This window comes from Halyomorpha halys, unplaced genomic scaffold, assembly GCF_000696795.3.
Source record: "Halyomorpha halys isolate HHAL.00 unplaced genomic scaffold, Hhal_1.1 Scaffold277.1, whole genome shotgun sequence".
NCBI lineage: Eukaryota > Metazoa > Arthropoda > Insecta > Hemiptera > Pentatomidae > Halyomorpha > Halyomorpha halys.
The window spans coordinates 164277-177313 of NW_027115357.1; the positions used below are offsets into that span (position 1 = coordinate 164277).

At 30.7% G+C, this 13037-nt stretch overlaps 1 protein-coding gene across 1 annotated transcript in view; it reads right to left on the bottom strand.

Moving 5' to 3' along the window:
- The window catches only part of LOC106680678 (bromodomain adjacent to zinc finger domain protein 2B), a gene marked incomplete in the record, with an annotated part of 314015 nt that overhangs the window by 26107 nt on the left and 274871 nt on the right, over nt 1–13037 (bottom strand). The window contains 5 exon segments of the mRNA XM_067052413.1: nt 422–740; nt 1381–1641; nt 2392–2511; nt 4416–4614; nt 9183–9236. Coding sequence (XP_066908514.1) covers nt 422–740; nt 1381–1641; nt 2392–2511; nt 4416–4614; nt 9183–9236 — 953 coding nt within the window.

The following is a 13037-nucleotide window of genomic DNA, read 5'->3' on the forward strand; positions in this document are numbered from 1 at the left end:
GTAATAATATTGACTCATGCCCTATATATGCCATGTACAATAATATCGACACAATAATGTTGATTTTGTAAGGTGAACTTTATATTTAATGTAGTGAGGGACTCATAGACAGTCAGTTTCATTAAATTAAAATGATTCCTGGGTACTAATTATAAACTAAGGTAAATCTTAAGCCTGACTTTGATAAGAATTGGAAATTTAAAATGTTTGAGGAACCTATTAACAATTAAGTCTATTGTTAAGGCTAAGATATTGTATATATTTGTCAAATATAGATATTAGTTTTTGATATCCAACATTTAAATGTTAAATACTAAAGCTTAATTGCATTTATTTTATAATATTGCTTAAATTTATGTAATTAAAATTAAGTTTTTTAAAAAATTACAATAAGAATTTTCAAATAAACTGCAATACATACTTCCTCAAGTTTGCTTCGATAGGCCATCGCTCTCTCTTTAACTGAGCCACAGTTTCGATTGCGGAATCTATTTGTCTAATGACAGCTTTGTTCTGAAGTAATTCATGGCACAAAAATGCAAGAATTGCAGCTTTCTTGGTCGGATTAAGAGATAGGAATGATCGCTTTTTTAACCATTCAGACATTTTATAAGTATTGTTTTCTTTAAGAAGGGTGAAGAATGCAGAATTTTTTCCCAGGGTTTCTTCTAATGGTATTTCACCCATGTTGTTATGGTGTTCTGTTACTCTTTTTTCACGTTCTCTTTCGAAGTGAACACCTGTTAAAAGAAAAATTGATAAATGTACAAGATTACCAAAGTTTTAAAAAAATAAACAAATCCTGTTCAAATTTTTTAATTTATTCAGTAATTTTGAAAATACAAGTTTTAATTCTGGTTTTTCTATTTAGGAAGTTGATCATATTACTTTTTTAAATTAATAAGGTGGAAAAAAATTTATTTTGATAAATCCATAATTGTTATTGTTTGTGTTATTAACTTTACTTTTATCTTTCATAAAGAATTATTATTTTAATCTATTTATTTTAACTTAATTTTTTGTTTTATTTATAACATGTACATAGTTAGGGGTGTCTTTTGCATGAGACAATACCTCCCATAATCAATTGTAAAAAAAAAAAAAAAATGTACCTTTTACAACATTAAGCATGTAAGGCCCACTAGGCCGATCTGGTAATAAATAATTTTTAAAAAATCTGTATATTCATTTAGTCATAATGGTTGTAATCATGTTTATTTGTTCTTAGCCCTCATGAAGACTTGAAATTCTGGCCGAAACGTTGGCACTAATAAACAAGTTTTGCTTATTAGCATTTTCACTGACCGCACCCCCAACCTTCTTCTCCATATACAACATATTTTCTAAGTAAAAGAAAACAAATTTTTAAATGTAGATTACCTGTAGTAGCTTTAAGCTCGCCGGTTGCATTGGCATAAAGGTATATCCTCAATATCTCCGAAAGGCTGCTATGGGAAATGTCGGCCTGTTTTAGACTATGGCTTAGGAGAGTTGTATGCCTCGCTGGATGAGGGATGCCAGGATCCTCAATGCCACATATCACTAGTTGCGTTATCACAGACAAAAGTTCTTCTTCAGCTTCCTCGCTCTCCCCTAAAAGAGCTTCTTGGAGCGAATTAAGTGTAGGTAACGATTCCGTATCTGAAAAAAAAAACAATGTATTTCACTTCAAATAATCTTTTTTTTCTTTTATTTTTTGAAACATAGAACAGTATTTAAACTAAAAACATAAGTACATATGATTAAGATATAATGAAGTGAAAGATTTGTGAAGAAACTACTCATTGATAACACTCTAATGACATTACTACATTAGAAGGTCTCAAAAGACCATATCCTTTACAGGTGCCTCAGAGGATTATCAGGAATAGAAGAGGATGCAAGTTTAGAAACTAGTGAGTTTGGATTGTTAGGGAGTTAATTATGGAAGAATTGATATCTGGTTCAGGCCAAATAGGTCAGATTTTGTTTTGTTTTTTCCTCCTGCCTAATCATTTCTGACATACAAGGGAATTATCTAGAAATGACCAACTTGACCCCTCTAACCATGGTAGGGGGGTCAAGTTTTCCTTCCATAGGACCTCTACGAAATGAAAGTAAACCCCTTCAAGCTGGAATCAAACTGGCACTGTATTTGCAAGGTTGTTAAGGAGACGCCTCAACTTCCTCGGCTATTAACGGCCATAAAGCCAGGAGCATTGAATATTTTAGATTGCAAATATTGCATACAATAGTTTATCCCCATATTTACGTTTTACCCCCAAAGCTCAACTACTAATGAATTTTTAATGAATATCAACTGTTATACCTTATAAAACTAGCGTATACTTCATTACTGCATGAGGCAAGTAAATGGTTTAAATTAACAACTTCAAAAAAATGTCCACTTACCAAAACCAAGTGTTTCACCAAAATTATGCAGAAACTCAAAAGTCATGAGAGTATCAGCAAAAGCTTGGCCACTTAGTTTCAATCCTGGAATCCTTTCAAGATCAGGTAGTGGTTTTATTTCTGAAATAAAAATTAGATTATCAATATATAGAAAATAGAATTTTGTAGTAAAAAAAAAAAATACATTAAGAAAATGATACATAAAAACTTATTCTGAATTAATTATAACAAATAGAAGAGGAGGAACTCAAAAAATTAAGAGTGGCTGCTTATTTGTGTTGATTTGCTTATACACAGCATACCGATCAGTCTAATTCACAATATTAAAAGGTATGAGAGAGAATTAGTTGAGACTAGTTGAATACATCTCACAAAAAACAAAAAATAGAAAAAAAAAGACGAGAAATACTGAATAAAATTAAAGCGTTTTAAAAGAAATTCTGAAAAAAGGGGCGCGGTTAGCAAAAAAAATTTTTTTGTTAACCGCAATCCCCTGACCATCTTCTCCACTGATTAAAGTAAATATATGTACCAATTAATAAAAATAAAGTAATGAAAGAAGTGGGAAATACAACATATAAGAAGATTGCTGATTGAACATGTGTATTAATGAATGGAATATGGTCCGGGTGCGATCAAATAAAACTCGAATAGTAATTAGATGTACTATTTTATTTGAGTTAACGTTTCGCCCCACGTTACAAGGTTTCGTCAGAGCTGTTTTGACGGGAGTCAAAGTCAGAGTCAGAAAGAATTTATTTTATTATTATTAAATTAAAATATTCATATTCCTTTGTTTCTTTGCGTTATATAACTTTCTATTTTTATTTTCTTAAGTCTGTTATTTTACTTACATATTTAATTACCAATATATATGTTTTATTTCCGACTTCTTTCATTACTTTATTTTTATTAATTTTCATTTTGTTCAATTATTTACTTTAATCATTCTATATATCCTTTTATTTGGTTGTTATCTTGTTTTTGTTCTTAGCCCTGATGAAGGCTAGAAATTCTAGCTGAAATGTTGGCACTATTAAATAAGTTTTTCTAACTTATTTATGATATTTTCTGATCGCACTCCAATTGTCTTCTCTTCATATATATTCTATATAATCTCTGTAGGACACTTTGCCCAATACTTTTGTTACTGCTATTATTTATTAAATTAAATATATCTGATTATTATTTTCTGACCTCACCCCAACCATCTTCTCTTCATATATATTATCTACAGTCAACTATCTTCTCATCATTAAGACTCAATAAAAAAAATTGTTATAAAAAACTGTTGATTTCAAATTATTTAATTTCAGAACATGAGCTCACTAAGCTACAAAAAACTTGGGTAGGATAATAAGTGAAAGTTTCGATGTGCGCACCAATTTTTTATTTATGAATCGAATATGATCCGGAAGCGGTAACAAAAAAAGTCAAATAGTAAATAATTATACTATTTTATTGAGCCAACGTTCCAATTTTTTATTTATTTTGTTTGTAAATTTTGCAATTATCTTCATGTTGAAATAAACTGCTTCTGAGTTTTTTATATGTTTCCCCTATTTAAGTTCAGTTAAAATTTTGACAATGTATTAAGTAAATCACACTTTGTTTATCAATTTTTCTATTTTATTCTTCATGTTAGTTAAATATTAGTTCAGTTAGCTGCTGTTATATATTCCTAATTTAATGATGTGATGATCATGTTGACTTCTTTAGTTGTTTTGTTTTTTTTCAGCCATTTAGGTATATAATTTATTTGGCAAAATATTGTATACAAGAAGTTCAATTATTATTTTATTTTATTAATTATTGGAGAAGTTTGTCGGGGGGTGTGGTCAGCAAAGAACAACAAAACCATATTTCTTTATTTTATGCTGACGTTTCGACCTGAGTTTCAGGTCTTCATCAGGGGTTATGGCGTACAATGTAGGCCTGCAACTAGCCTATTATTTTATTTTCTTGTCCTAAAAATTAATTAATCATTTAATTTTATGAATTCTGAATTATAAAAATGAGCTTACCATTTAGTTCCATATCTTCAACAGGCCTCCTCAGCTCTCTAAGAAGTTCAACCTCGACTTTCCTTTGCTCTATACGTTTTTCTCGAGTTGCTAATTTTTCAGCCCTTTGTTCTAATCTCTTCTTTTCTCTCTCCTCCAGTCTCTTCCGCACTTCTAACGCCTTCACAAGCCCCATATGCTGCCTCCTTCTTTCCCGTTCCTACATACATAATAAGTAGTAATACTCTTTTAATTCACCTTGTTGTAAAAAATTAAAAAAAAAAAATTAACAGATAACCTATACTAGGATTAGCATAAATAAATGAATACAAGACCAAGACAAAAATTATAAGAGCGAAAGTAAACCAAAGTTAGACATTATACTGAGCTCAATAACAGAATAAAATTCAAGCTCTTTAAATAAAATAAAACGATAACAATTAATTTAAAAAATAAATTAATTCATAAAAAGGGTAAAGAAAATTTAAATAAATTAACTTACATGCAATGTTAACTGTACATATTAACAAAACTAATCCATCCTGTCTGAATAATCTTTTTCAAGGCGTTAAAAATTTACATATCCAGATATTTTTATCACATTAAATGTCATTTATTGGAGCAACATGAACATAAAAATATATTGAAAAATCAATAGCCCTAAAACCTCATGATTAATAGTATCTTTATCTAAAAGAATACATTAGTAATTCTTTTTAGGCATATAGTGTTTTTTATCAATTTGTTACATTATATGACCTATACTTTTTTTTTTTTAATTTAAAATTTATAATTGCCTAAAGACCAAAAACTTCAAATAAAAACACAATGTTTACAACACATATATTTATTCCAAGCAGCCGAAAATTCCTTGGATGGAAACTGTGTTTGGAAGATCATGACTGAGCTTGGAATCATTAAAAGTTGGTAAGACAAAAGCTTGAACGAATGATCCTAAATGCAGAGTCTTGAACAACGAGATAGACTCCCACCAATGCTGTCCAACTTTGTCCTTCAAAAAGTGATCAGAAGAACATCATGTGAAAATGGTGGGGTGCACATCAGTATGAAATACAAAATCGTAGCATACGTGGATGACACTGCAACCCTAGGAAGTAACCGAGATGACATGGAAAGACTCACAAAGACTTTAATAAGGAAGAAAAAGAAATCGGCTGGTGAGTAAATAAAGATAAAAATAAGTACATAATTGTAAGCCGAAAAACCTGCTCTAACAACATGGTCAGTATGAATGGCAAAGTAGACAATTTCAAATAACTCGGCTCCACAATAACATCAATAAATGATAAACGGACTGAGATAAACCAACGTATAACGAGTGGAAACAGAGCCTTCCCTCTGTCCAGAATACTGAAATACCAAACAAAAAATCTGAAGCTGTGAGTGTACAATGCCATGATAAAGCCAGATCTGATAAACAGCTACTATACCTGGGCGGGCTATAACAGGTACCCTAGAAAGCAGAATCGAGAGATTTGAATGGAAAGCCCTCCATACAATTACATGAGCGATCTGGGATCAGAGCCTTATATCTACAATTTGTTAGTTTCATTTATGGGAAAAATAGAAGAGAACAAGGAAATTGAAAAAATTGCGAACGTCTGCTCAACTTTGTTGAGTTGCTAAAACACAGCATACTGATCAGTCCAATAGACAATATTAAGAAGGATGTGAGAGAATTAGTTGAGACTAGTCGAATACATGTTTTTGTCTCCGTCTCGACTAATAGAGTTGACAATACTCGGCCGAAGTCTAATACAAATGGTGACATAGAATTCCCAGTGAGTCCAGAATAATGGTTTTCCTCAATGCTCTGATAATGGTCTCTCTTAACACCCAGCCCCTTAATAAACTTAATCAAAACAGCAATTAATAAATAAAATATTAATTCAAAATTCTGTTGTACTTACTTAATGTTAAAATCGTTTGCATAATAATAATTTTGAACTACTATAACAAACATAAGCTATTATGCTCATGATTTTAACATATTAAAGTACAACATAATTTCAAAATACTATTTTATATATTAAATGTTTTCTATAATTATTCCTTAAATTAAGTATTTCATCACAAATTGGACCTAACAATTGCTGTGTATTTTTAAAATGAAATATCAAAATTTTGATTAAATAATTTGAGAACATAGTTTCCAATGATTGATATCGATATTAATAAGAAAGTGGAATATCAATATCAAATATCGGTATAAATTTAATTATTTCATAATAAATCTGTCTTTTTTAAATCAAAATTCTGTCATGGTAATCATTATGATATAAAAACGTCCTTCAGTGTATAGTTTCCAATTACAACATATTCATTCCTTCCACACACTTTTCTTGAAGTTAACTTGTTAACAGTCTTCAGTTCATAGATTCGGAACTCTATTTGTTTGGCCGTTATTTCAAATTCTTCAAAAGCCCCTAACATTGTCTCATTTCTTACCGTTATTACGGCATCATGCTGTGTTTACTATTAATAAAAAGTATATATTATATGTATAGGTAGATATATATGTAACATATCATACAATAAGTCTCCAGTCTAATTAAGAAAAATAATTTTTTCATTTTTTTTAGAAATTCCAATTTATTTATCAACATACTCTCCTTCAAGAGTGATACATTCCAATGCTCCTCTAATTTTTCGATGTCCTTTATGTAAAACGATTTATTTTTGCTCACAAAATAGACCTCAGTTTTGGTAATCATTTCTTCATTTGAACCAAATTTCTTTCCCTACAGCATCTGTTTCATGTCTGCAAAAAGCCAGAAATCGCTGGGGGCCAAATCTGGAGAGAATGGTGGGTGCGGAAGCAATTCAAAGCGTAATTCATTCAATTTAACCATTGTTTTATCAACTTGTGACATGGGGCATTGTCCTGATGAAACAGCACTTTTTTCTTTTGCATGTGGCTATTTTTCCTTGAATTCTGCACTCAATTGATCCAATAATGCCATGTAATATTCACTATTGATAGTTTAGCTTTTCTCAGGATAGTCGATAAACAAAGTTCCATGCATGTCCCAAAATACGGATGTCAGAATCTTGCCAGCCAACTTTTGAATTTTTGGTTACTTTGGACTACTTTCACAGGCTGATGTCCTCTTCGCTGACGATATTTTTGATTCAGGCATGTAGTGGTGGATCCATGTTTCATCCACTGTCACATACCGACGCAAGAAATCCTTTTTATTTAGCTTAAACAGCTCCAAATAACGCTTTGAATCGTCGACCCATTGTTTTTCCTGGTCTGGTGGGAGCAAACGTGGCACCCACTTCAAAAGCAACTACCGCATACCCAAACTTGCATGTAAAATTGTAAAGACACTACCTTCTGATATCTTCAAGGTCTCAGCTATCTCACACAACTTCATTTTACAGTCTTTTAAAACTATTTTTACAGTCTTTTAAACCAATTTTGGGTGACTAGAGCATTTAGCATCATCAGTCCTTGTATGATGCGTTTAAATTCAGCATAATTGTGTTTATATTATAATTAACTGTCAACGATAATTGATTTCCCAGGTGCAAGGTCCCCATAATGTTTATCAAACCACTGTTTGGCTTCAACAGTATTTTTTCCCATCAAAAAACTGTATTTAATCAACACAAAAAATTCATTTCTATCCATTCTCTTGAAAATTACAAAACTGGGGTCACTAAAATGACTGTAACCTCTAAACTAACAGTCAGAATGCCATGAAATTCTGACACGTACTGTTTGAAGGTTAGAACTACCCTGAAATCACGTGGGTCTGTCAACAATGTTGATAGATGTCAGACCGGGGACATATTGAGTAATGTGTTACATACATGCATATGAATAGGTATAGATTTGTGTCAGTATATTCTGCTTTACATGCATACATATAGGTAAAGCGAAATATACCGACACACATTTATTTTCATTTATATATATTGATTTATTTGTCAAAAGGTTTATTAATTCTTGGTATAATAAATCTATCAAAAAAATACAGAAAAAGAAACTAATGGAGATTATTTTTATAGAAGTAAAAAATGTATTTATATTTGATTAATGTCACTCCAACAACAAACAACATGCGATATAATAAATTATTTAAATATTTATTAATTTTTATTTAATTTGAAAACCATGAACATTTCCTTACTTATGACTAACATTCATAGTAAAACAAAAATTAACAAGGAGATGGTCCAGGTTGCAATCAAGAACAGTTAAGAAATAGTATGAACCGTTTATTAAGAGACAACGTTTTGATCCACATGTAGATTTTCATCATCACTGCCACTAATGGCTGAGATGAACATCAATGGAAATAAACATTGATTCTATTTGCATTTCTCAACCCTCTAAATAGCCCTGATAAAGACTTGCAATGTTTGTCAAAATGTCGGCTTTTAATATTTAGTTAAAGCTAATTCTTAATTGTATGTCTTGACGACAACTCAGACAATGCCCTTCTTAATTCGCATACGATCAACCATCTATAAATAATAAAAAAAAATTATATATTAGCTTAAAAATTAACAAAAAAAAAAATTTAAATCATGAGACAATCATAGAAGTTATCCACTAAAACAAATGAAACAATCAAATAGATTCACACAAATATACATCAACATGCATGAAATGCTTCCATGTCTAAATTAAACAAGGTAAATTATGCTGAAAAAAAAATAAAATAAATAAAGAAACAAACAAAAATAAAAAACAGCCAAGACAAAGAAAACAAAAGAGAGAAGGATGAGATATGAGAAGAGAGAATAAAGACGTACCAACTCTACTGTGTATAGAATCTCCCTCTGCTTGTTCAGTTCTTGAATATACATCTAAAAAAATACATTTGGATAAAGCAACTAAAGGACAGCCTATGTTCAAATGATTATTTCAATTTTTGTTTTTATTATTTTTATTAATTTATTTTTTTCTTTGGAATAAAAAAACATGTTAATATAATTTTAAGGTAGTAAGTTTAATTCATAATTAAAAAAAAAATGTTATTTAGATTTTTGGTAATACTATTAAATCATGCATCTGGCCCTCCAATACACTAACCTCTCATTAATGAGAGTTCCAAATTGTTGATTGAGATATTTTGATCTCTTACAAACTTAACTGTGCCAATACTGCTCTATTTATTATTAGTTTTTTGAAAAATCTACATCAACTCACTATTAGCTGGACAAACACGAATGGATATTTTAGACAGGCCACAGATTTTTTGAGCAATGGTAAAATCCACAGACCTTGAGTGAATATTAGAAGCAAACTTGACGGAGCCATGCATTATACATGTATACGCATACCATTGGACTGACAGTTCTAGTTCCACCACATAGAAGACCACATAAATGACAAATCTAGCTGGATTGAAATTATTGGACTAAACTAAGGGGTCAGAAATTAATTCAAGACTCTTGAAAACACATCCTGAAAATTACACCACAGTCTTACCCTCTTTTATAATCTGACAGATATTTTAAATTAATAACGATAAAACTGGTAAATAAAGGAAATTTAAAAATAAAAGAAGATTCTATTTGAGGACTTGATAGCTGAGCGGGGTGGGGTGAGGGTCCCAGAGCGCTTGGTTCAGAAGGTTATGGGTTCGATTTCCAACTGGGCTGGTCAATATTTATTCCGCAGTGGCCCCGAGAAATGAACCTTGACATTCCCAAAAAAAAACTAATTCTACAAAGATTCTATTTACAAGAGAACCTCTATCAGAGATACTCTTTCAATAAACGAGTAAAAGAAGTCTTTCTAAGCTTTCAAACATATAAGAAAATCCTCAACCAACTGATATATACAGAAAAATTGGCAGATTTACTTAAAAAATTAATGGACTTAGACCACTAGTGAATTTTTTTTATTTATTTATTTATTGCTATTTACATCTGTTTATACTAATACATTTAGAAAATTTGATTTCAGTTAAAATGGATTGTTACAGGCGTGTAGAGAAACTATTCATTGATAGCACTCTAATGACGTTTTACATTAGCAGGTATCGTGGCCATCTTCTTTTTAGGCGCCTAGGAGGATTATTAGGTAATGAAAGAGAAGCCAGTTTAGAAACGAGTGGGTTTAGGTGGTTGGGAAGTTTATCATGTAAGGATTGGTATCTGGTTCTGGCCATATCGGCAACATATGGAACATTGGGTCCTGATGGATGATTTGATTAGTGACAAAGTAAGGAGTATAGAGGATTTTGGAATGCAAGGATAGGATACAAGAGGAATTCAAAGGTTTAGTAGAGCCCCAAAGCTCAACTTCATATATTCACATTGGCCTTATTACAGTAATGTAGATCAGTCTTTTTTAATGAATTGGAAGTTTAGACCGTTTGTTCAGTAAGTAATAGTCTAAATCGACGTGCAGTTTCCTGTCTTTTCAGTCTTGTGTAAGGATTCCAGGTTAGCCATTTTTCCAAAAGTAGCGGATATGTTCAACAGGGGTCAGATCAACATTATTAAAGGAGTCTGTAGGGCTAGTGAATTTTAAAAAACAAATCTGATTGACATAGTCAGGATGTTAGTGGGTAAGAACAGGCTGGAAATCCAACAGTATGGCCTACAGAAAAACTTGCAGATCAAGCCCACAAACTTGGTATGTTTAAAATATCCATTTATATAATGTCAACTATTCAGTCATTTATATGAAAGTCCACTACCATCTTCCCGATCTACAAATCATCCTATCTTTCAATCTTCTGACTGTGATCTTTGTTTATTTGTTTGTTTTCCAAAAATTAATTGTTCCAAAAGATACAAGATAAATTTATTTATTAGTCAGGGAAATCAGGAAGAAACTCAAAAATGATCTTGATTACCTAGAAATGCATAAAAATTTAAAAACTTTAATGAACTGTCCTGATTGAAATCCCAGGGGATTCTTACTATCAGCTATCAGACAGACAAGAACTGAACTTATTTCATTACTAAAACAGAAAATTATTTACTTCAAGTTTAAAAACCTACCAAGAAGTGAATGTGGCAGGAACGACAGTTGAAAAACAGCTCTAATCCACATATAATATACCCAAAACATCCAATACATATACAATACAAAGAAAGCAGACAGAAACCCAACTCGATTTCTGAAAAGTCAGTTCAGACAAAATCGTAACCAAGAACCATGGTTAATAGTATTACCAAATTTTTTTTATAAACATAAGGGCTGGTTAGAATAAAGGAGATTAATTTAGGAAAACAGTTTTTAATTTTTTTTTTTCTTCAAGCAATATCAGGAATCAACCTATTTGCTAGATTAATGGTACAATCTAATAGTGCTCATTAAAAAAAAAAGAAAAGAAACATTGGAAGTTTTGATGTTTAGGCTCGCTTTTATGATTTTATTTTTTTTCGATTAAAGGTACGGATTTTCAACAGCAACAAAAAAAGGATCAAGACTGGAATTTTTAAAAGACTTCTCAGTTATAATCACAAAAAGGTAGATTAAAGTTGCCTTTTATAAAAACAACCAGCGTGAAATTCCCTAAAATTTAGACTTTCAACAATTTTATTAGAAATTTTACTTCAATATGAATTCAAAGTTGGGCTCTTTTACTAAAGCCACTACAATTATCTCTAGTACAAGAGTGGGTAAGAAAAAAAAGGCAGTTATTTCAGCCCAATTTTTTATTACTTTAATAAAAACTATGTATAATTACAAGGCTAAATTCGTGAGTCTGCCAAGTATAGGTAGGGGGAATAAAAAATGGCAGCTGTTTCAAAACATTAAAAAAACCTTAATTTTCCATTCTCTGTATCTTTAAAACTACCAACAACACTGTTATTCTAGCAAATATCATAAAAACTACTACTCCTATGTAGATAAACGTCATAAACTAATTTATAGTACATTAAAATAACTTTAATTTGAGTGCTAATAGACATATCTACGTCAAATGATTTTCAACTTCTGATTTTTTATGAAATGTTGCTTTTTTAAAAAGCTATATCTCAGAAACTATTGAACATAAATAGCTCTATTAGAGCTGACATTTTAGCAAATTTACTCGACTTTAAATGATGTTCTCTTAGGTTTTCTAGTGTTGTAAGTAGTTTTAAAGATATAGAGCTCCAAATAAAAAATTACTTTTTTTTTAAACTTTTGAAACAACTCCCATTTTTTATTCCCCCTACCTATACTTGGCAGACTCATCAATTTTGACTAATAATTAGACATAGTTTTCATTAACGTAATCAAACATTGGAATGAAATAACTGACTTTTTTCTCCCCTTGGGCTCTTGTACTATTGGCTCTGACCAAAACAATTATAATTAATACACTTTAACCAAAGCCATCATAATTATTATACTTTGACTAAAGCCTCCATGATTATTAAAGGAGATTAGTTATTGTATAAGCTATTGAATGTGTTTCTTATATCGCGACTTGACTAAATTTTAATGATGCATTAAATACAACACTCGAAAATTTGGAGTTAAAAAGGCTATGACACATATTTATTTTGGACTTAACAATGGACTCCAGTGATGATTTCTCAGGACTCATTTATCTTTTTAAAATCTATTTTCTATTTCAATTAAAAAAAAAAATTAATCCTCCTAAAATTGTTAATTACAAATAATTCCTAAAATTATATCAAGCGATTTTTTTTTTT